Below are 20,868 nucleotides of genomic sequence, written 5' to 3' on the forward strand. Positions count from 1 at the left end.
GTGCGCTGTTTAACATGCAGGCCGTGGGGGCCAGCTCGCAGCAGCAGGGGCTGCAGATAATAATGGCGGGAGGATGATGGCAGGCGGGATCGGCTAGTTAACCGACAGCAGATGAAACGGAGATCTGAATCTGCACACACACACACACACACACACACACACACACACACACACACACACACACACACACACACACACACGCACATGCACACACACAAACGTACAGTACGAGTCTCCTGTCATATGAAATTAACAGGTTTTTACACAAATAAATTCAGGCATTTATTGTAAGATTTTTTTGCAGCTTAATTCTGAGTTACCGCCGATCTCACCCCTCCTCTTCATATTCAGACGCCAAACGTTACTAAAAGAATGTCGGGGCAACATTTTGTGTTGTATTTTCATGCAGAGGCGGTCGGCGCCGTAGATTAAGGCAACAAAATTACTCTCACCACTCTCCGGTTAAAGTCACTACTTTTCTTAGTCTAAGCCCCCTCTCTCCGAGGTCTAAGCCCCCTCTCTCCGAGGTCTAAGCCCCCTCTCTCCGAGGTCAAAGTCATTGCTCTCCAGGGTGAAAGTTACACCCAAAGTTTTTCCTGTCTTATCTCAAAATTGCCACTCTCCTTGGTTGAAGTTGCCTGCCGCTCTCCTTGGCTGAAGTTGCCTGCCGCTCTCCTTGGCTGAAGTTGCCTGCCGCTCTCCTTGGTTGAAGTTGCCTGCCGCTCTCCTTGGTTGAAGTTGCCTGCCGCCTCCTTGGCTGAAGTTGCCTGCCGCCTCCTTGGCTGAAGTTGCCTGCCGCTCCTTGGCTGGCTGAAGTTGCCTGCCGTCTGCCTGCCGCCTCCTTGGCTGAAGTTGCCTGCCTGCCTGCCGCTCTCCTTGGTTGAAGTTGCCTGCCGCTCTCCTTGGTTGAAGTTGCCTGCCGCTCTCCTTGGTTGAAGTTGCCTGCCGCTCTCCTTGGTTGAAGTTGCCTGCCGCTCTCCTTGGCTGAAGTTGACGTTGTCTTGGGTCGCCGCTCTCTTAGGTACCCTTTGCATGCCCACTTTATTATGCCAGTCCCATGCAGTTCGTAGTATGCCGTATAAATGTGTTATTTTACTGTATTCGAATATTTCTGAACATTGGGCCGATATTCACATCAGAGGTACTTTGGGGGTGGGGGGGTCAGGACTAACTGGCTGTAATCGATACGGACGATCAGAACGATCAAACCTGTGATGTCTGAAATCACAGCGGAGCGATTTGTGATCCCAGGATCCCGAGGGGGGGCGGACTGACATGATTTGGGGTTTTATGGGGTACGATGAGCCCCGCCCCCCCACACACCACCACCGCCTCTGACCCTGGGGGGCAATTATCTTGTGATGCGGGCCCCTTCCCTACCACCCGACCCCCGGTCGCCCCATCTGGTCCCCTGAGCCCAATCCCGCCGCCGTGTCGGGGCGCCCGCCGCACCTGCACCCCCGGCCGCAGATTAAAAGCCCCCGGTCTAATTTTAAATCTGTTAGCGCTGGCCTTTTCTTAGGGGGAACAAGACTAATCTGTTCCCATAAAGGGCCCCGATTCCTCCCCGCTCCCGGCTCCCAGCGCCCACAGACCTGCTGCTGAATTATTACTGGACCGGCATTCGTCATGTGGGGCCCGCTGTTAAGTGTGCGGCGGCGGCGCTGCGATACGAAGCCCTGCGCGCTCATCCTTTAGCCGCCGCGGCTCATTTTTCTGCTGTCTAATTAAGGTGTGGTGCCCCGGCGAATCTCTGCCTCCTCCTTTTGTTCAAGATTTTCATGATAAAATGTTGGCATCTTTTTACGTTGAAATTTTTGGCATTTTTTGTCCTTAAAAAATGGTGACGTCTTTTTCTTTAAACACATTTGGTATTTTTTATAATTTTTCTGTTATAATTTTTGTGTATTGTGTATGTTTTTAAATGTGTCAATTTTTTAAGAAAACATTTTGGCAACTTCTTTTTCATATAATCATCGTGAAGTGCTGGAAAGTATAATAATCCATAACATCATTTTAAATATGTCATTATGAAGATTAGAAACAGTTTTTCCCTTGAATCTATTCATTTCTTGCGATTTGTGAAACATTTCTTATTAAGTTGCTCATTGCCTTTTCTGTTATGTTTTTGGAAGAAATTTCACCAGTTTTTTCAAAAATGAAAATTTTGAGGTTTTTTTTAATTATTTTTTTTAGATGCGGTGACATTTTGTATGATGATTGATGATTATAAAAATTACAAATTAGTTTTTTCAATTACATTTTTTGTGATTTTAATTTCTTAAAAAAATCAGATCCTCGGGTTGCTCATTGCCTTTTCTTCCATGTTTTTCAGGGAAATCGCACCAGTTTGCTCGGGTTTAGAGGTTTGAGGATCTGTGCAGCCCTGGTCCAGCTGGTTTCAGCCAGTTTCTGCTGGTTTCGGCTGGTCCAGTTGGTTTCTGCTGGTTTCAGCTGGTCTAGCTGGTTCCTGCCGGTTTCTGCCGGTTTCTGCTGGTTTCTGCCGGTTTTGGCAGATTTTGGGATCAGGATAGTTTCTGGTTCCCATCAGAGAATAAAGCAAAGCGAGCACGAACACGAGCGGGCAGAGACTCTCTCCGACAGACCGCCAAAGGTCACGCTCTGGCAGGAGAGCAGGGCGGCAGTCCGAGGACACGGAGGCCCAGAGGACGGAGGCGCCACCTCCCTGGTCCGGCGGCCAGGAGGCCGGATTAGCGGCGCTGTCACTCGCTGTCCGCTCGAGCCGCTGACTCGCCTCTGCTGCTGGTGTCGATGCGACACATCATTAAAACAATGAGCCGAGGCGCCAAGAACCCAGCGCCGAGCCAGGCCCCGTGGCCGCTCCGCGACGGGCAGCGTGCCCAAACTTAGCAGCCCCTCCGGCGGGGCATCAGCTGGGGCGCGGCACCGGGGGACCGCGCCAGCCGAGGTGATGACGCTGACCGCGGGCGGCCAGAGGTTAATGGGAGCGTTTAGAGTCTTTTGGTGGTTCGGATCAGAAATACCCACACCCCCGTGGCGCCGTGGAGCCGCGCCTCAGCTCGCAGCTTCACAGTCTCCGTCCCCCGTCCTCCTCACTGCGAGGGACGCATGTCAACAAGTATCCGCGCTCAGGAGGAGGCGGCGTGGGCTGAGTGGGCGCGGCACGCCGTTGTGTTTGCAACAAACGATTAGCGGCGACAGTCTCCCCTCCTGAGACTCGCTGACGTTAATGAGACCTGGACCGGCCGTCGCTGAGGGCAACGGGAGGAGGAGGAGGAGGAGGAGGAGGAGGAGGAGGAGGAGGAGGAGCGGGGGGAGATAAAGAGATGATGACAACAGTTGGAGATGGCGGGGCTCGGCCTTGTCACATATCTCATTGGACGGGGGCGGCGCCGGGGCGGCGAGGTGCGATCTCTGCGAACATAATTTCTCCCTCCGGTCTGAGCGAGGAGTCGAGGAGGAGGAGGAGGAGGAGGAGAGGGCCAAACTAATGCAGCACCTCCTCCTCTCTCGCTTTGCTCTGCAGAGTTCAGACACATTTTTACCAGTAAATGTCCAGGACTCTTCCAGGACTCTTCCAGGACTCTTCCAGGACTCTTCCAGGACTCTTTGGCTCTTTTTCACTGCAGATTTTTAAAGAAACATTTTTGGCCAATTTTTTTGTTCTTTATATTTTTGTGATTTAAAAAATTAGGGCAATTTAATAATAACAGTAATTTTTATGAAAACAGTTTTGGGTGAAATTCCTTAAAATGTTTTAGTGAGTTTTTTGACAACATAATTTGGAGATTTTTTTGCTTTTTAAAATTTTTGCAGATTCCTTTTTCTGTGAATTTTTGGTGACGATTTTTGGTTTAATATATTTCACTTTTTTTTAAAAGAAAAAATAATTAGGTATCTTTTTTTCTGTGACACTTTCTAATTTTCATTATTCATCACAGCCAGAAACGGTAAAAACAGAAACTCCCTGAACACATCATGTTTGTGTCACGTTTGTGAAACACGATTTCCAGACTTTTCCAGGTCCTCTATAACCGCACAAACTGGACTTTAAAGCTCACTAAATGTCGTCTCCCCTCTTTTTCCTCCTGTCTTCACACCTTCCTCCCTCCCTCCCCTCCCCCCTCCCTGAACCTCCAAACAGGACCTAATTGGGGGGCGGGGTGGGGGGCCAGACCTTGACAGACAGGAGGTCAGCGTAATTGCTGCTGGCCATATTTAACATTAAGATAATCAGGCCATTAATTACCCTTTGGATCATTAAATCAGCCACTTGCAAAATGAAATTTCAGCCTCTATTACTCACTTGAGAGACCACGAGGGGAAGGCATTTCTCCATCCATCAGCCTCCCCCCTCCTCTCTCTCTGCCTCCCCTCATCGCTGCTGCCGCCTGGACAAAGCCAGCCTTTCCTCCTCCTCCTCCTCCTCCTCCTCCTCTTCTCCTCTTCTGTTTTCTGCTCTTTTTATTTTCAGTGACGAACAAACAGACTCAGACTCAGAGCGTTTCCTGTCTCTTGTCTTTCTTTAAAATCCCTTCAGCTTCGACAAATGTTATTTTTTTATCACATTTTTTTTGACGGATGATCTAAAGACGCTTTTAAAGACGTTTTTTTAACCGATACGAAGAGGATCCAATTTTCTCTGCAGGCCAGAGACACAAACGCTGTTGAAACTGCTGCTACACGAGCAGAGAAAACAGAAAAGGTGACTTTTTGTGTGGCAAATTAAAAAAAAAAATAAGAGAAAAATATGTTAAATTTTTAATTTTTCTGTTCAAAATTATGGCCTATGGTTTTTATTTTTTGTTGTATTTTTCTTTATAAGATTTTTGGTTGATGACGTCTTTTTCTTAAAACATGTTTGTGCCCCCCCGCAAAATATATATATATATATATGTATATACACTTTTAAAGTTTGTGGGTAATTTTAATTTTTTTGTATTTTTTTTTCCTTTGGCATTTTTTAAATGTAAGTATTATTTCTTTTTTAAAGTTTTGGCTATTTTTGGTAGATGTTTTCTTTTTTGTTTGTTTTGTTTTTAAATTTTGGCAGTTTTTTTAAAGAAAACATTTTGGTGACTTTTTTTTTTAAATCACCAAAATCACAAGTGGTGCTACATGATCAGAAAAAACGGAGAAAAATGACGCTTTTACTGACGAGGTAGAAAACCTACAACTACCAGAATGCACTGCACCGCCGGCAGGTGACACAATACGAAGCCGTGTGACACAAACGGCGTCCGGCTGGTGAGAAATGTGGAACAGAATCTGTTTATATTCAGTCGATTATTATTATTATTTATTTATGTATTTTTGTACAAAAATATTCTAAATATTCAGATATTAATTAATTAATTACAGACATTCAGATAATATTTCAGAATTTTCAAGCAATTTGACCCTGTTTCATTTTCCTTAAAAAGTATTTCAAAAAAATGTTTTACTTCGTACTTAGTTACATCAAATGACTGCATTTAGCAAATGAACAATGTAGTTTTTAGTGTCCTTTTTAAAATAAAAACGTAAAAAACAACACGAGTTTGGAGCAGAAACCTTTGGATAAAGTACCTGGTACCACCTGATGATAGCAGTACTGCTGTCTGTGTATTTGTACTGAAGCCTCACGTGTTGTGCGGCTTGTTGACTGAAGGCACAGCGGCGATGAGCGTAACCTCGGTGACACGGCGGCTACATTTCATTTCATAGAGCGCCAGCGGGACTCCATAAAGCTGTCACATCACCTCCACGCCTCCCTCGCCTCGCCTCGCCACGCGTCTGCGTCTGCGCGCACGTGTGTGTGTGAGAGAGAGAGAGAGAGGTGTGTGTGTGAGAGAGAGAGAGGTGTGTGTGTGTGTGTCTGTGTGTGTGTGTACTCTATTTGATGCATTTTTTTCCTGTTTTTGTACATTTGTACTACGTTTTACATGTTTTTTTCTTTGTATTTGTACTGTATTTTAGGTTTTTTTTCCTGTACTTTACAGAAAAAAAAACTTTACATGATTTTTCATATTTGTACTATGTTTTACATGATTTTTTGTATATTAACTGTGTTTTAGGTATTTTTGTGTATTTGTATTGTGTTACGTGTTTTTGTATTTGTACATATATAAACATGTTTACTGCATTTGCACTCTTTTTTGTACTTGTAGTGTGGTTTTCATGTTTTTTTCTGTATTTGTACTGTGACGTGTTTTTTGGGTTGTTACTTTTTACTGTATTTTACATGATTTTTCATATTTGTACTGTTTTTTATGTGTTTTTTGTATTTGCATTACATTTACATGCTTTTGTGTAATTGTACTGTGTTTACATGTTTTTGGGGGGGGTTTGTGCAATATGTTCCACAAGGGTTTTTATGTATTTGTACTGTGTTTTACCACTGTACAGATGCATGGTACTCCTGAAATACTACATTTTCTAAAGTAACCGCTCTGCCTCGAGAACTTATTAAAGCAGAAATATGTTTTTTAGGGTTTAATTTTGCCGTGTTTTGTTCCTGCATTTTTTAAAAAAGTACCACAATGCGCCTGAGTACATGTACTGCGTCCACATATACTACATACTTGTATTGGCGCAGTACTGACAGTCTGTTGGCTGAGCTCATTTTTATTGCTCACATTAACTCGTGAGGTTAAAGTGTCGGCTGCAGTCACACGCAGCACAATAACATGTAAACGCAGTACAAGTACATACACACACACACACACACACACACACACTGACAGGGCGGCGGCGTGTGAGTATCGACGTGCCATTAGCCCTCCTCCGTCACACCGTTAATGCTTTTATTGTTGCTCCTGTTCCTATTTATTTATGAATGTGAAGCATGTTTCCCCTGAAGAGATTAGAGAAGGAGGTCAATATTATCTCAATTAACCCGCCACGCTCCACCGCCGCTCCGTCTCCCCCCCGTCCCCCCGTCCCCCAGTCCTGTCGATAGTATTTATCAGTCCATTCCTTAAGTGGCTGCTGTTGGTCCTTTCGCCTCCATAAATCCGTCCCTCCATCATGTCTGTCCTCCTCCAGCGACTCCGACTTTGTGGTTTTTATTTCGATACACCGCAGATTCTCAGCACGCTCGGCTCAGGATTTAAGGACACTTCTAAGATTTGAGGACATTTAAGGACGTTTCTAAGATTTGAGGACATTTAAGGACGTTTCTAAGATTTGAGGACATTTCTAAGATTGAAAGACATTGAAAGACGTTTCTAGGATTTAAGGAGATTTCTAAGATTTAAGGAGATTTCTAAGATTTAAAGACATTTAAGGACGTTTCTAAAATTTGAGGAGATTTAAGGACATTTCTAAGATTTAAGGATGTTTCTCAGATTTGAGGACATTTATAGGATTTTAGGACATTTTCTGAAATTTTAGACATCTCTAGGTTTCTAAGTTGTTTCTAGGATTTTACGACATTTCTAAGATTTTCGGATGTTTCTAGGATTTTAAGACGTTGCTAGGATTTTAGGACATTGTAAGATTTTTAGGACTTTTGTAGGATTTTAGAAACTGTCAGAGGGATGAGGAAGCAACAGGAAACGAATGTTTTATCATTAAAAGAAGAATCAGGTGTAACAACAAAAAAACATTCAGTTTTCATCAATCTTTCACATAAAAAACATGCTGTTTAATCATCACTACGAGCCAATATTCAATTCAAAAATAAATAAATAAATATATAAAGAAATACATTTTCTAAGAAATCATTTTTTTTATTTCTGTGCATATCTATTTATTTTCAAAATAAACCTGTGTATTTATGAGACATTTGAGACTTCTATTTCTAATTTCTTCATTGTTTATCTATGAGGTCATTTATTTATTTATTTGTAATTACAGCACATTTGGTCCTCCGTACACGGTGACCAGCTGCAGCATTAAAGTGATGCACATGTTACAGCGTCACCTGTTATTACACAACAAAGTCATATAGATTCCTGCAGAAGAAGTACTTTATGGGTATTACGTGGTGTTTTGTCGGGTTAAAATGTGTGAATGTGTTTGTGAGCAGTTCTGTGTACACTCTGTGTGTGTGTGTGTGTGTGTGTGTGTGTGTGTGCGTGTGTGTGTGTGTGCGTGTGTGTTGGGGGGTCATGTGGGGAGTAATTATAAGGTGCTTCTGTTGACTAATGAGCGTTGGGGGGGTGAGTGCAGGGGGAGGACAGGGAAGTCGATCTTTATGCGGATGGCAGTCAGCTCTAATTTGTTATGATGGCTGCTGGCTTCCCAAAGCTGCACCGGCCGATAATTACACACACACACACACACACACACACACACACACACACACACACACACACACACACACACACACACACACACACACGGGCGCAGGCACACGCTGATCAACACCAACGTCACACTGAAGTTCGCCCATTTGTTAGGACCGTCCCGTGCGGTCGACCAGCTGACACACACACAGAAACAAACATTTCTGTCAATAAACCGACAGGTCGCGCTGAGGAGCGCCGCCCCCTATCTGCAGCCGGCTGCACTGCACTCACACTGATGTACTACAAATCAGAGGTACTTCTACTGCACCACATCTAGCTACTGTACAAACTAAGATTTTTCTACACACAAACCATCTTAGGAGTTTATAAAAAACGATGTTTTGTGAAATTCCCCAACAATTAATACAAGTCCAGCTGAAACCGTGAAGACAGAGGAAGAAAAATAAGTAAATAAATAAATAAATAAATAAATAAATAAAATCTTGTAATGGTTGAGCTCGGGCTACATACATGATATCTAAGTTATTTTATTTTATTTTATTTTGTTTTTTAGATCTTCTCTTAACCATTGTAGACTTCTAAAATACTGCTACCTAATAAACTGTTGTGGTTATAATACTGTTAAATAAGGTACTGTTACCATTAAGTCAAGTAACTGTACTGTAATAATACTACTGGATAAAGTATCGTTATAACAAAGCAAAGTACTGTTATATTAAAGATTTAAAAAAAAACACTATTAAAATTAAATAATGCACCATTAAAAAAAAAAGTTATTTTGGAATTAAATAAAGTACTGTTAAAGTTAAATAAAGTACAGTGTAAATGAAGTACTGTTATGAAATAGTGTTAAAATAAAGTTAAATGAAATAGTGTAACAATAAAGTTAAATTGTTACACAAAAAGTGAATAAAGTACTGCTTCGTAAAGATAAATAAAGTACTGTTTCAGTAAAAATAAATAGTTAAGACGGGTAAAGTCCTGTTCAGTAAAGACCAGTAAAGTCCTGTTCAGTAAAGACCAGTAAAGTCCTGTTCAGTAAAGACCAGTAAAGTGCCGTCAGGTCTGGACCGGTTTTGTGTTTTCGGGGACACACAGGGCCGAGGTTCCTACCTGCTGGCGTCCGGTGCCGGTTTGAGGCGTCCCTGCGCGTTGGCCTCCCACACGCCGTTGGCGAGCTCGTTGCCGATGGCCGACATGACCTTGATGAGCTCCAGGGGCCACTCGTCCAGGTCCAGAGAGCGGACCCTGGACAGGTGGGTCCCCAGGTTCCTGTGGATGCCCGAGCACTCGATGCAGATCAGGGCCCCGAGGTTCAGACTCGCCCAGTCCGGGTCTGATGCAGCGGAGAGAGGGAGGCGAACACCGATACTTTCGTTTTTATCTTTTAGTAAATGTGGACTATTTAAAATAATAAAAACAGACTTCTGTCAAAAGAATCAAGTGAAAGATAACTAAATAAACAAATAACCGAAAAAATAATTCATCCTCCCGTCAATATGAGCTTTATAAAAAGGTGGAAACTTTGGTTAAAAGGAAAAAAATGTAAAAAAAAAACCAAAAAAAAACAACATATTATTTTTTTGTAAATCTGCACAAATTTTCAACCTTAAAGAAGTTTGACCAACAAATAAAATATTGCAGAGCTGAACTGAATGAAGGAAAATGTGGTCCAGTATCCCGTATTATTTATTTACGCACACAAAAGTGTGAAGAACATTTTTGCGGAGCTGAACTTTGAGTGAACGGAGAGACCGTCTAACAGTGAAGAAATAATTCACCCAAAAACGATATAAATTGTATATCGACTTATTTTCCTCGGCTCGCTATGATCCCAGAAAAAAAAAATCGATCATATATTGTCGAGAGCAGACCGCCCAAATATTTATCACATCTGTGCAAACAGACGTTCGAAGAGGCCGAACGGAAGATGTAAAAAAAAGGTTCGAAAACGTCGGAGCTGATGACTCGGCAATGATAGATTCGTTTTTTGTCATTTCGAAGCACAAACATGCAAAAATATTCGTGTTTGGGAACACGACACTTTGTTTATGTTGCACAGGAACCTTCAGAAACTTTTCCCGACGTTTTATTTCTTTTTTTCTGTCGAAGTCTGTTTGCACGGATGTGTTTTCATTTTTCGGGCACTGCGCTCTGTCTCAGAGACCGTTACTGTTCATCGTGTTTTTGGATGAAGGATTCGGTCAGTATCTCGCGGCCGGCTCGTTGGTTAGCAGCTCGGACAGAAACACTTTGCAAAGACGTGCAGATGAATTACCGCTTTAGACCAAATCTGCGGACTGAGAAATCACATCTTTCAGTCCGACCAAACGATCACGCCTGTTTAATTTGGGGAGATGATTCGGAGACCGAGACAGACTGAGTCCGCCGACGCTTTGGTACTCACTCTGAGCTTCGCAGTCGGCACAGCGGCTGTTTCCTCGGATGTTTCTGATGGACTGAAGAGCCATGGCCTCCGTCTGACTCGTCAGACGAGACTGAAAAACACAAACAGAGCAAAGAAATGATTCACGATGAAGGAGACTTCAAATGTTTTGCTTGTTTTTCCTGAACTACCTTTATCTGATATTCTGATGCCTTCATTATTGAGGCAAAGTGGACGTTTGTGCCAAATTTGAAGAGATCCCCTCAAGAAGCTCTTAAAATACTAAGTTTCCAAAAATAAGACAGACGCAAATTTGACAGATGCAATATCATGGTGACCTTCATCTTTGTTTACCAAAATCTAATCAGTTTATTTGTGAGTGCAAGTGGACGTTTGTGCCAGATTTCAAGAAATTCCCTAAAGGTGTTCTTGAGATATCGAATTTACAAGAATGAGACAGATGCGATGCAGTGACCTTGACCTTTATTTAGCAAAGCCTAATAAGCTTTTGAGAGCAAATGGACATTTGTGCTAAATTTTGGGAAAAAAAGAAGCTGTTTTTGAGTAATTGCATTCACAAAAATGTAAAAAAAAAAAACGAGGTCACAGTGACCTTGACCTTTGACCATGACCACCAAATTCGAATGCCATCATTACCGAGCCCAAGTGAACGTTGGTGCCAAATTTAAAGAAATACCCTCAGGGAATTATTATACCCTCAGGGAGATATTGCATTCCCAATAACAGGAAAGACATACGGATAATCCCGAAAATATGATGCTGCTCACCGCGGTTATAGTAATTATATATCACTGGCTCCGAATTAACGAATTACAACATTAAAATGTTTCATTTTTATATAAAAACAAACTAATATCATTTAATAATATCACACTGTGAAAGGAGCCGGTGCTTTTACTTTCAGTACTTTAACTTTACTTGAGTAAGATTTGAATCCAGTATTATTTTTGGTATTTGTACTTTTAGTAAAGGATTTGAGTGTAAGATTAAATTTGATATCGTATAAATATGTGAACTTTTTTGGGGTCAAAACAAAGATGAGAGTCGTGATTTTGATGCTCAAACACGCTCTGCTCTTCCAAATCTTTCCCTCAAACCTTGAAAGATTATTTCGGGTTAACTGTGCGCCGTGTTGCCGTCCGCCGTCGCTCTCTGTGACACACTCGGGTGAGACGTCGCCGCTGTTTCAGGCCGAAGCCACTGATGTCGAGGAGCGAGGGAATAACACGGCAAACAAATGGAGTGGGGGAGGGAGGGAGGGAGGGAGGAGGGTGGTCGGTGTTTTTTGGGGGGCAATAAAAGGCTGAGAGCCTGAGGCGTAAACACGGCGGGTCCGGACTCAGAGCTGAACGTGTGCAGGAGGAAAATGGCAACGCCGAGGCTGAAAGCTGAAAGCTGAGCTGCAGTAATTACTACTCTGTAATTATGGGAATGAAAGTGTGTGTGTGTGTGTGTGTGTGTGTGTGTGTGTGCGTGCGTGCAATGAAAGGTCCCGTTTATTTGCTACAAGCGCTGGGCGACACGGAGAAATAAAAAAAAATGATGACATTTCTGAGCAAATACTTCGATATCAACATTGTGACGACATTGTCAGGTTTGGTGCGTTCACGAAATCTTTCACAAGGTAGATTTATCTGTCATTCTTTAACTTAGTTTAAAAAACAAAATCACAATGTACTTTTAAAAATATTAAATTTAGATTATTAAGATTTTTATATTCAATTTACTATAAATTTAAAATTTCTAAACTTTGTCGAATTTTTGGACATTTCTAGGATTTTAAGATGTTTATGGGATTTAAGTAAGATTTTAGGATTTAAGGACTTTTCCAGGATTTTAGGGACATTTCTAAGATTTTAGGACATTTCTAGGACTTTAATTTGTTTTTTTGTATATTATTTTAAAGTGACGTGTGCACATTTCAGTACATATTTAATCAGAATTACACAGAATTTATAATTTGAACCTCCACTGGTTGTGTGTATATATTTATTAAAATTTTGTATATTTCATTCTGGTATGTTTGTATAGATCATTTCATTTGTATATGTGTTGTATATGTCGATGTTTTATTTTTAGTCCCGTTTTACCTCAGCAGGTTTGGACCCTTTCACATCACACGTTCTTTAATAAATTCGAATATATTTTCAGACAACACGTCTTTAAATTCACGAGGAAAAGTGAGATTTCGGGCGGTCGGTTTGCTCACCTTGTTCTTGCTGCTCTCGCAGGACTGCAGGCTGGCCAGGATCTGGCTCTCGATGACCTGCACCCAGGCGTCGCGCTCCTCGTACGAAGTGGCCTCGAAGTGCCACGTCTGGCCCGTCAGCGACACGATGGTGAACTCAAAGTTCTCCTCTTGTTCTGTCGGAGAGAAAGGAGGCAGGTTTAGAGCGGGAACGTTCGTCGACACTTCAGCCGCTTGGGTCACGCTCAGGCAACTTCAACAGGACAGTTTTGATCTGAATTTTAAAAAGCTCATCAACCTAAAATATGTCTTTAAACCTCGACCAGCCACATCACACGTGTGTCTCGCCGTCATGTGAAAGCAGGACGAGAATACCTCATAATAAACCTCCTTTAACCCTTCAAAACCTGGAACAACATCCTCTTTCTTTCCAAACCAAAATGTAACATCAACAGAGGCTTAAAACAGCCGAAATCTGGTTCATGTTTTTAAGAAATCTGGAGAATCCTCTCGAAAAAACGTCGAAGACAAAAAAACACAAGCGTCTCTGTCCCGGTTTGTCCCGCTGTGCAGCTGAATATCTGGAGGACTGAAGGACACCTGTTCTCCTCCGCTGACCCACCAGGTGACCTCACCCTGAAGCCAGGATGTCAACCAAATTACGAGGCCCATGACCCCCCCCCCTCCGGACCCTCAGTCATTACAATCAGGGCCCCTGGAGGGGGGACACATGGATCTATTACCCAGAACCCCCTCAGAGGTTAATGGGACAATCAGGAGTTAATTAGACGACTTTGTGTGCATGTGTCTGTCTCCTCGACTTCTTAAGGACAGCTGCAGAGGGTCCCAGACGTCCACACCTTAAAGGTGCACTTCACCCAAATGTCGGTTTTAAGCCAACGTGATGAAAAAGGTCCGAAAATTACTCAAAACAGCTTAAAGCTCAGAAAAGCTACAAAGATAAAACTGCAGAAATGTACATTTCTTCAAACCACGGATACATGACGTTTACATGTTACTATGGAAACCAATGAAACTCAACCTGCTTTTTTTGGGGGCCGATTTTCCAAAATGACAGGAGGCCGGGGGCCAGTCGCAGCAGCCACATACATGCAAGATATGTCTAAGATTTAAGGACATCTCAAGTATTTTAGGACGTTTCTTGAAATTTTGGATATTTCCAGAATTAAAAGATGTTTCAAAGGTTTTTGGACAGTTGGAGGGTTTTTGTGATGTGTCTTGTATTTTCGGGGTTTTTATAGGATTTTAGGACATTTCTCTCAGATTTTGGGAGCATTTCTTGGATTTAAGGACATTCCTGGGATTTTAGGATGTTTTTAGGATTTTAGGATGTTTGTAGGACTTTAGGACGTTCCAAGTGATTTTGAGATGTTTCTAGGATTTAAGGACATGTTGTTTCTTTGATTTTAGGATTTTTAAAGGATCTTAAGACAGTTCCAGGATTTTTAGATGTCTAGGATTTTAGGGAGTTTGTAGGATTTTAGGACATTTCATTTTAGTAAAAGATAATGTTGGTTCTCTTTTTTGGGGGGGTGCTGGCGAGTGTTTTTTGCAGAATTCGGGCACATTTGGAAACCGTTAGTGAACGGCAGAAAGTTGGGAAGTGGAGGTGAAGCGGGGGCACAGCTGGGAGCCGGTATCATCGCCGCAGCAGATCAGACAACAAGCAGCTTCTGTTTACAATTAGTCCCGATGAGGAGGCAAGACCGGCGGAGGGGAGGAGGGGGGGCACGGGGGTAATCACTTAATCAAAGGACGGCCTCCAGCGCGGCTGATAACTCCCAGGATTCCTCCGTGTCTGCTGGTGTGACCCTCAACAGAAGCACGTGAAGAGTTTTACCTCCAACAGACACAAAGCGCCTCTCTCCTCCTGCTCCACGTATCCGTCCGGAGCGGCGCTGAGCGACGAGATCTCAGCGCCGAGGTCGGTAATCACTCATGACACTTTTGGGCGAGCGTTTCTGGAAGCAGCAGTTTCATGACGTGTGCCGGGAGTGAAGCGGTGAAAAGATGAGAGGTTTAATCAGTCGGAGAGCGGTCACGGCCGGCCCGCGAGGGAACGACCATTTGCTCTTCCTCAACTCCAGTCATTTGGCTAATTGGGAGCGTCTCAGAGCACCGGAGCTGAAGTCCCCCTCTGGCTCCGCTCTGGATAATCAATGGCCTTGTCCGAGGAGAGGAAGGACGGGAGGTAAGGATGGAAGGAAGAGCCCCGGGGCCAGACGACCGGCTGAGAAACCCTTCCACTTCCAGGATAAAGAGATTGAAAACACCTTTGCTGACCAAAGTTTCCTTTGCTGAAGATCATTTTCATCTCTCGGCTGCTTCGGGCTGAAGACGGGCTCACTCTGATTAGTTGATGTTAATTAAAACTACTGTTTACAGGGCTGCTTAACGGCTCAAGGTTAAACCAGACTTTTCTTGTAAAGTGCCAGCAGAAAGCAACGGGAACTACAATGGCAGATAGTTGGTCCACAACAATCAACAACTGTTTGTTTTTTTCTACAAAGAAAACAACTCAAAAACTCAATAAAAAGTCGTCTTTGAAGTCCGACTCTTTTATTTTACGTAAAAAGTAATTTTCCCACCAGAAATACCGCCTCATGGTTGAATGCCTCCACGCATCAGTCAAGTTTCTCTTAGAGATTCCAGGATCTTAAATCTTATTCATTTTTATTTTATCCTCTTAGACATTTTTCGTGCAATATCGTCATAATTTGCATGTGAATTCTTGAGTTTCGTCCAAAAACGTGTTTTGTGAGGTCACAGTAAAGGTGTCCTTTGACCACCAAAATCTAATCAGTTCATCATTGAGTCCAAGTGGATGTTTGTGCCAAATTTAAAAGAATAAAAACAAAACAAAAAAACCCTGCAAGGTGTTCTTCGTGGTCACAACCCAGTTGAGTTCTAGGTGACCTTAACCTATGACCACCAAAATCTCATCAATTCATCACTGAGTCCAAGTGAGCGTTTGTGCCAAATCAAAGGAAATTCCCTAGAGGTTCTGGTGAGATATCAGATTCACAAGAATGAGATAGTGCAAAGTCATGGTGACATTTGACCACAAAATTCGGATTCATTCATCACTGAGTCCAAGTGGACGTTTGTGCTAAATTTGCAAAAATTCCCTCAAGGGGTTCTTGAGATATATCGCTCACGAGAATAGGACGTACGTACATACAGACGTAGGTATGGACAACCCAAAGACATAATTCAAAAACAATCCAGAGTTTTATTGTTTCACTCTCAGCAACTTTCGCAGCATTTGTTCTCACCTCTAAGACAAGCTGCTGAATCTTTCTTTTCTGAGCAACACAACAAAATTTCAAATAAAAACTTTGACAAGTAATCCTACGACATCACGAGGCAATCATCACCAAGTACAGATCTGCTCAGATTCGAGCTTTCTTATTCGACACTGAAGGATAAGGTGCTCGATTTATGGCAAAACATGAAAACTCGCTGAACAAAAATGAGTCTGATGAAGGGCAAACATAATGCAGAATGATAATTTTGGAGTGTATTCGGAGGCTCCTGGGTCTACGACGACAGCCCACCCATCAAGCGCCGGTTGAGCCCCGCAGGGTCAGGAGCAAGAATCCCATCATAATTAAATTCCCATGATTCTCTGTTTTCAGGGGGAGGCGGGTTTCGGCTGCTTGACAATTATGGAAACCAACAATCCAGAAAGGCCCTGCCTCTTCTAAATTAAACGCCGCTTCTGGATTTAAATGCTGCACGCTGACCCGGCGCACCGCCGCGGCTAATGAATAAAATGAGGGGGGCATCAGGCTGTGCAACTCGCGGACCACTCCCACGACACGGTTTTACTCTGAACGCCCCCCGGCTGAGTCTGTGCTGCACCAAACCGCGCCAACATGAAACTGAGAGCTCCAGGAGTCAACATTTTATGTTACAAATATATATATATGTATACATTTTATGTTTTTAGCAAAAAAACTTAGATATTTTACGTCCAAACTGGGAATTGCTGGTGGTGCTACATTAAAAAAAGAATATTTCTTTAGGATTCATCCTCCAAGGATCATGAATATCAGAGCTAAATGTGAAGACAATACCTCCAATAGCTGTTGATATTTCACTTGAAACTTTAAATGACTATTTTTTGATGGTGCAGAGAAAAAAAGGCACTAAAGCCGCAGTGATACATCTTCAGGGAACCATGAATCTGGACAAATGTCTGAGCCACTCACGTTTTTGCTGATTCAGGAGATAAATTCCACGATATTTGAAGTCCAAACTCTGACTTGCTGGTGCCGTTAAATTAAAGGAAGGACAATCACCAAAGTATATGCGATTCATCCTCTGGGGAACATGAATTTCAGAACTAAGTTTCAGGACAATCCACCCAACATATTTTACCTCAAACTTTAAACATTCAGGCATTCAGACATTTTGTTGGTGCCAAGGAAAAAAAGTCTTTAAAAATCATTAAGATACATCTTGCAGTAGTTTAAATATTTTTACTGAGATTTGACCGGAGGATTTATCCTGAAGGGACCATGAAGAGATGAACCCCATTTCATCACAATCCATTACATCATTTTTAAGATATTTAACTATAAAAAGACTCGATTTTTGTTTTTCAGCAAACCCAAAAACATCCCCAACATTTAAGATAAAGTTTCTTGAATCTGGGGCGCCTGGTGGCTCAGTGGATAGAGCGGCGCCCCATATACAGAGGATGTATCCTCGTGCAGCAGCCGCGGGTTCGATTCCGGCCTCGACCCTTTGCTGCACGTCGCCCCCCCCCCTCCCCCCTTTCACGCTGAAACGGTCCTGTCCATTAAAAACAAAAATTTAAAAAAGTGTCTTGAATCTTGAGGATAATTTGGTCCAAATATCTGTCTGAATATGTGTGTGAGCGTCCAGTCGCCGTCGCCTGCTCCGTGTTGGCGTACGGGACTAAACGTATGCATGAGGGTACAAACACATAAGTCGGCGAGTCACCCGGCACCGTGTTGGTAATTACCGCCACCGCTCTCGGCTACTGTTGGCGACATTCACACACAGAGAGGTGGCGCCGAGGCAATTTGTGAACTCTGACACCGGTAACCTTTATCGGCAGAAACAGAACAAACCAAATATACAGCATTTACAAGACGCACGGAGGGAGGGAGGCGAGGAGAGCGGAGGGGGGGCGGGACATGCGTACGGGCCGATCATCCGGGGCGGGAGGTGTCGAGTGTGTTTGAGAGTGTGTGTGTGTGACAAGCAGGACGGGAGGTGCAATGAGAGGGGAGGCGTGAGGGAGACAAAAGGGGGCCTCGGGAAACACAAATTAAAAGCCTTAAATGTCACCGCACACAGTATTGCTTTGCGACACAGGTCATTACTCCCCATATTATTCGCAGCCTTTTACAACATTAATAACCTGGAAAATATTGCAGCCGATTGTTCCCGAGTCTCTCTGAAAAAGAAATATGGAGCTCTATTTTTTATTTATTTATCATTATTTTTTTAGGAAGTAGCGGTGACGTGGACTGATTGGACATGATTTAACCCGTTCTGACGCCTTTTTAAAGGAAACCAAAGATGACCAAAACTCCACCTGCATGCTTCCTCGCTGTACGGAGGGTGTGTTTGTTTCGCTGTTTCCTCGCAGGTGAGGAGGGCGGGGCAGGAGGATGCAAGGAGGGAAAGACGCCATGACAGACAGACAGACAGTTAGCACTGATCTGGTGATTTGAAGGTCAAAAGAAGTCAGTTCACCCTTTAAAATCGAAGAAAATGCCCTGATTTCCTTCAAAAACGTGGGATGGCAATAAGCAACGAACCAAGAGATTATTTTAAAAAAAAAAGAAAATTAAAAGAAATTAGTAAAAAGTCCAAGAAATTTACAAAAAAAAACAATAACAAAATAAACAAACAAGGCAACCAAGGCAGAAAGTGCTAAAAAAATTATAAAATTCTGTAAAATAATTTTGCAATTTTTATGATAATTATAAATATAGTTTATCATTATCTTATCTCCCTAACTTTTTAAAATACATTTCTAAATCAAATATTAATTCTAGAAAGTTAACTGAAAGTTTAAAAAAGGAAAATAATAATAATAAAAATTAATTTAAGTGAGTTTTTTTTTAGAAAACAAACAAATAGGAAGTTACTGGAAAATTGCTTTAAAATTATAATAATTTTGAGACATAATTTTAGATCTGTGATTATGATGACTGTAAATATAGTTTTGTCTTTGCTTTTTTCCTAATAAAACATTTTTAAAAATGTAGGTTGTTTCTCTTAAAAACATGTCTTGGTTTTAAGGACATTTCTGAAATTTTAGGACGTTTGTTTTTGTGTTTTTTAGACTTGCTAAAGATTTTAGAAACCAATGATGAATAACAAGAATAGTAATAGTATGAATAATTTTTACAAGTTCAGAGTAAATTAGTGATAATTAAAAAAATGTATTTTCTAAAAACTCTTTTATGTCAAAGGTCTCCATTTTATCCTCGATGTTCGGACTCGTTTCGACGCCACAAATCACCAAACCTCAGCTGACCGGGTCAACACGTGTCCAGTACAGGGGGGTCCGTCCCTGCAGGGGGTGGGGGTCGGGGTGGGGTCACTGGGGGTCCACCTGTCTGTCACAGGACCACCACAGCGCTTTATTTTTACCTTCTGAGTTGTGCAGACTGTTGGCGTAAATGCTGCGAAGACTACCAACACGATTAAGTTTCCACGCTTTACGTTTGGCTGCGTCCCCCGACGGCAGGAAGAGAGACAAGAGAGGAGGACGCACAGATCGGGGGAAGAAAGACGACATTTACAGAAGAAAACAGAGAAACCAGAGAGACAGGCGTCAAAAAAAAAAAAGCAGCGCTGAGGGGGATTCAGAGGGGGCGTGGCTTGTGTCGAGAGGGGGAGGGGCCAATGAGCACGATGAGGGGATGGAAGTAAGTTTGCAACATAACAAACATCTGAAACCTTCATCTGTTCTCCCGTATCCAAACACAAACTGCCGAGAGCTCATCACAGGCACCGAAAGACTGAAAAACAAACAAAACATATCCAGAAAATATCCGACAACGTAAAAATAACCTGCAGTTCCTCTAACGGCCACTAGAGGCTCCAAGAGCGAGTCAGTCCCCGCGGACCTCCACGCCCAAAACGTTACAGCAGAAATAAACACGTCTACAGACTGCAACCAAAAAATACCTTTGGTACCTGAAAGCTAACTTCAACATTCGTGACAACTGAACGGAGGTGAATTTTTAATAACTCACCCGTCGCGACCACAGCGCCACCGCTGGTTAGGTAACGTAACCACAGCGTAACATTTGACATTTGTTTAAAAATGGTGCCATTTTTAAGCCACTGAAAGCTGAGCTAATAGGCTGGATTTCCTCCAAAAACGTGCGGAGAAGCCAATAAGCAACAACAGAAGGAATAAAAAATGCAAGGAATTACCCGAAATTAATAAAAATAAAATAAAATAAAATACAAAAACAAGACTCACAAAATTAATTTACAGTAACACACACATACACACACACATATATGTAAAATAATTTTAAATATGTAATTAATATAATTATAAATAGTGTTTCCTTAGATGTTTTGCCCTAACTTTTTTCATATAATTTTTCTAAATCTATATTTCTTCTTCATAATAACATATTTCTCCCCCTTAAAAAAAAATCTAAATGCACTATTTTTTTTTTTGCAATTTTAGAGCATTTCTTGCAAAGCTACTCCTTTTTTTTCTCCATGTTTTTTAGAGAAATCACACCAGTTTGCTCACAAAGGGTTAAATACTAGTGAAAGACAAAGAAAAGTGACGTCGCTCCAGGTTTCCAAGGGTTAACTCTCCTCTCCCAAATTCAAATAAAACGAGGACAGATTAACACTAAAACTGGACATTAAGATGCATTTTCTCGGTCCTTATTTTAAAGGCTCCTCTGCAGCTTTGATTCTTTTTAAGGCGGCCTGCCAGTGCGCTCCGTGACCTCTGACCTCTGCTCCTTTGAGCGCTTTGCGACACTGCGTGTTAATATTTACTCGTGGTAATATTT

General features: G+C 42.3%; 1 protein-coding gene across 10 annotated transcripts in view; it reads right to left on the bottom strand.

Moving 5' to 3' along the window:
- Window positions 1-20,868, bottom strand: part of agap1 (ArfGAP with GTPase domain, ankyrin repeat and PH domain 1) — a 158,502-nt gene that overhangs the window by 13,606 nt on the left and 124,028 nt on the right. For 6 of the 10 annotated variants that reach the window (XM_088074725.1, XM_088074724.1, XM_088074718.1 and 3 more), the window contains 4 exons: window positions 19,472-19,549; window positions 12,833-12,987; window positions 10,624-10,714; window positions 9,330-9,552 (listed from right to left, as the gene is read on the bottom strand). In XM_088074725.1, the coding sequence (XP_087930851.1) occupies window positions 9,330-9,552; window positions 10,624-10,714; window positions 12,833-12,987; window positions 19,472-19,549 (547 nt within the window). The remainder of the gene's footprint in view (window positions 1-9,329; window positions 9,553-10,623; window positions 10,715-12,832; window positions 12,988-19,471; window positions 19,550-20,868) is intronic. The other 4 variants (XM_088074722.1, XM_088074723.1, XM_088074721.1 and 1 more) reach the window with 1 other exon arrangement.

The sequence above is a fragment of the Plectropomus leopardus genome, chromosome 24, assembly GCF_026936395.1.
Source record: "Plectropomus leopardus strain MGB_pleo_1.0 chromosome 24, ASM2693639v1, whole genome shotgun sequence".
In the NCBI taxonomy this organism is placed as follows: domain Eukaryota; kingdom Metazoa; phylum Chordata; class Actinopteri; order Perciformes; family Serranidae; genus Plectropomus; species Plectropomus leopardus.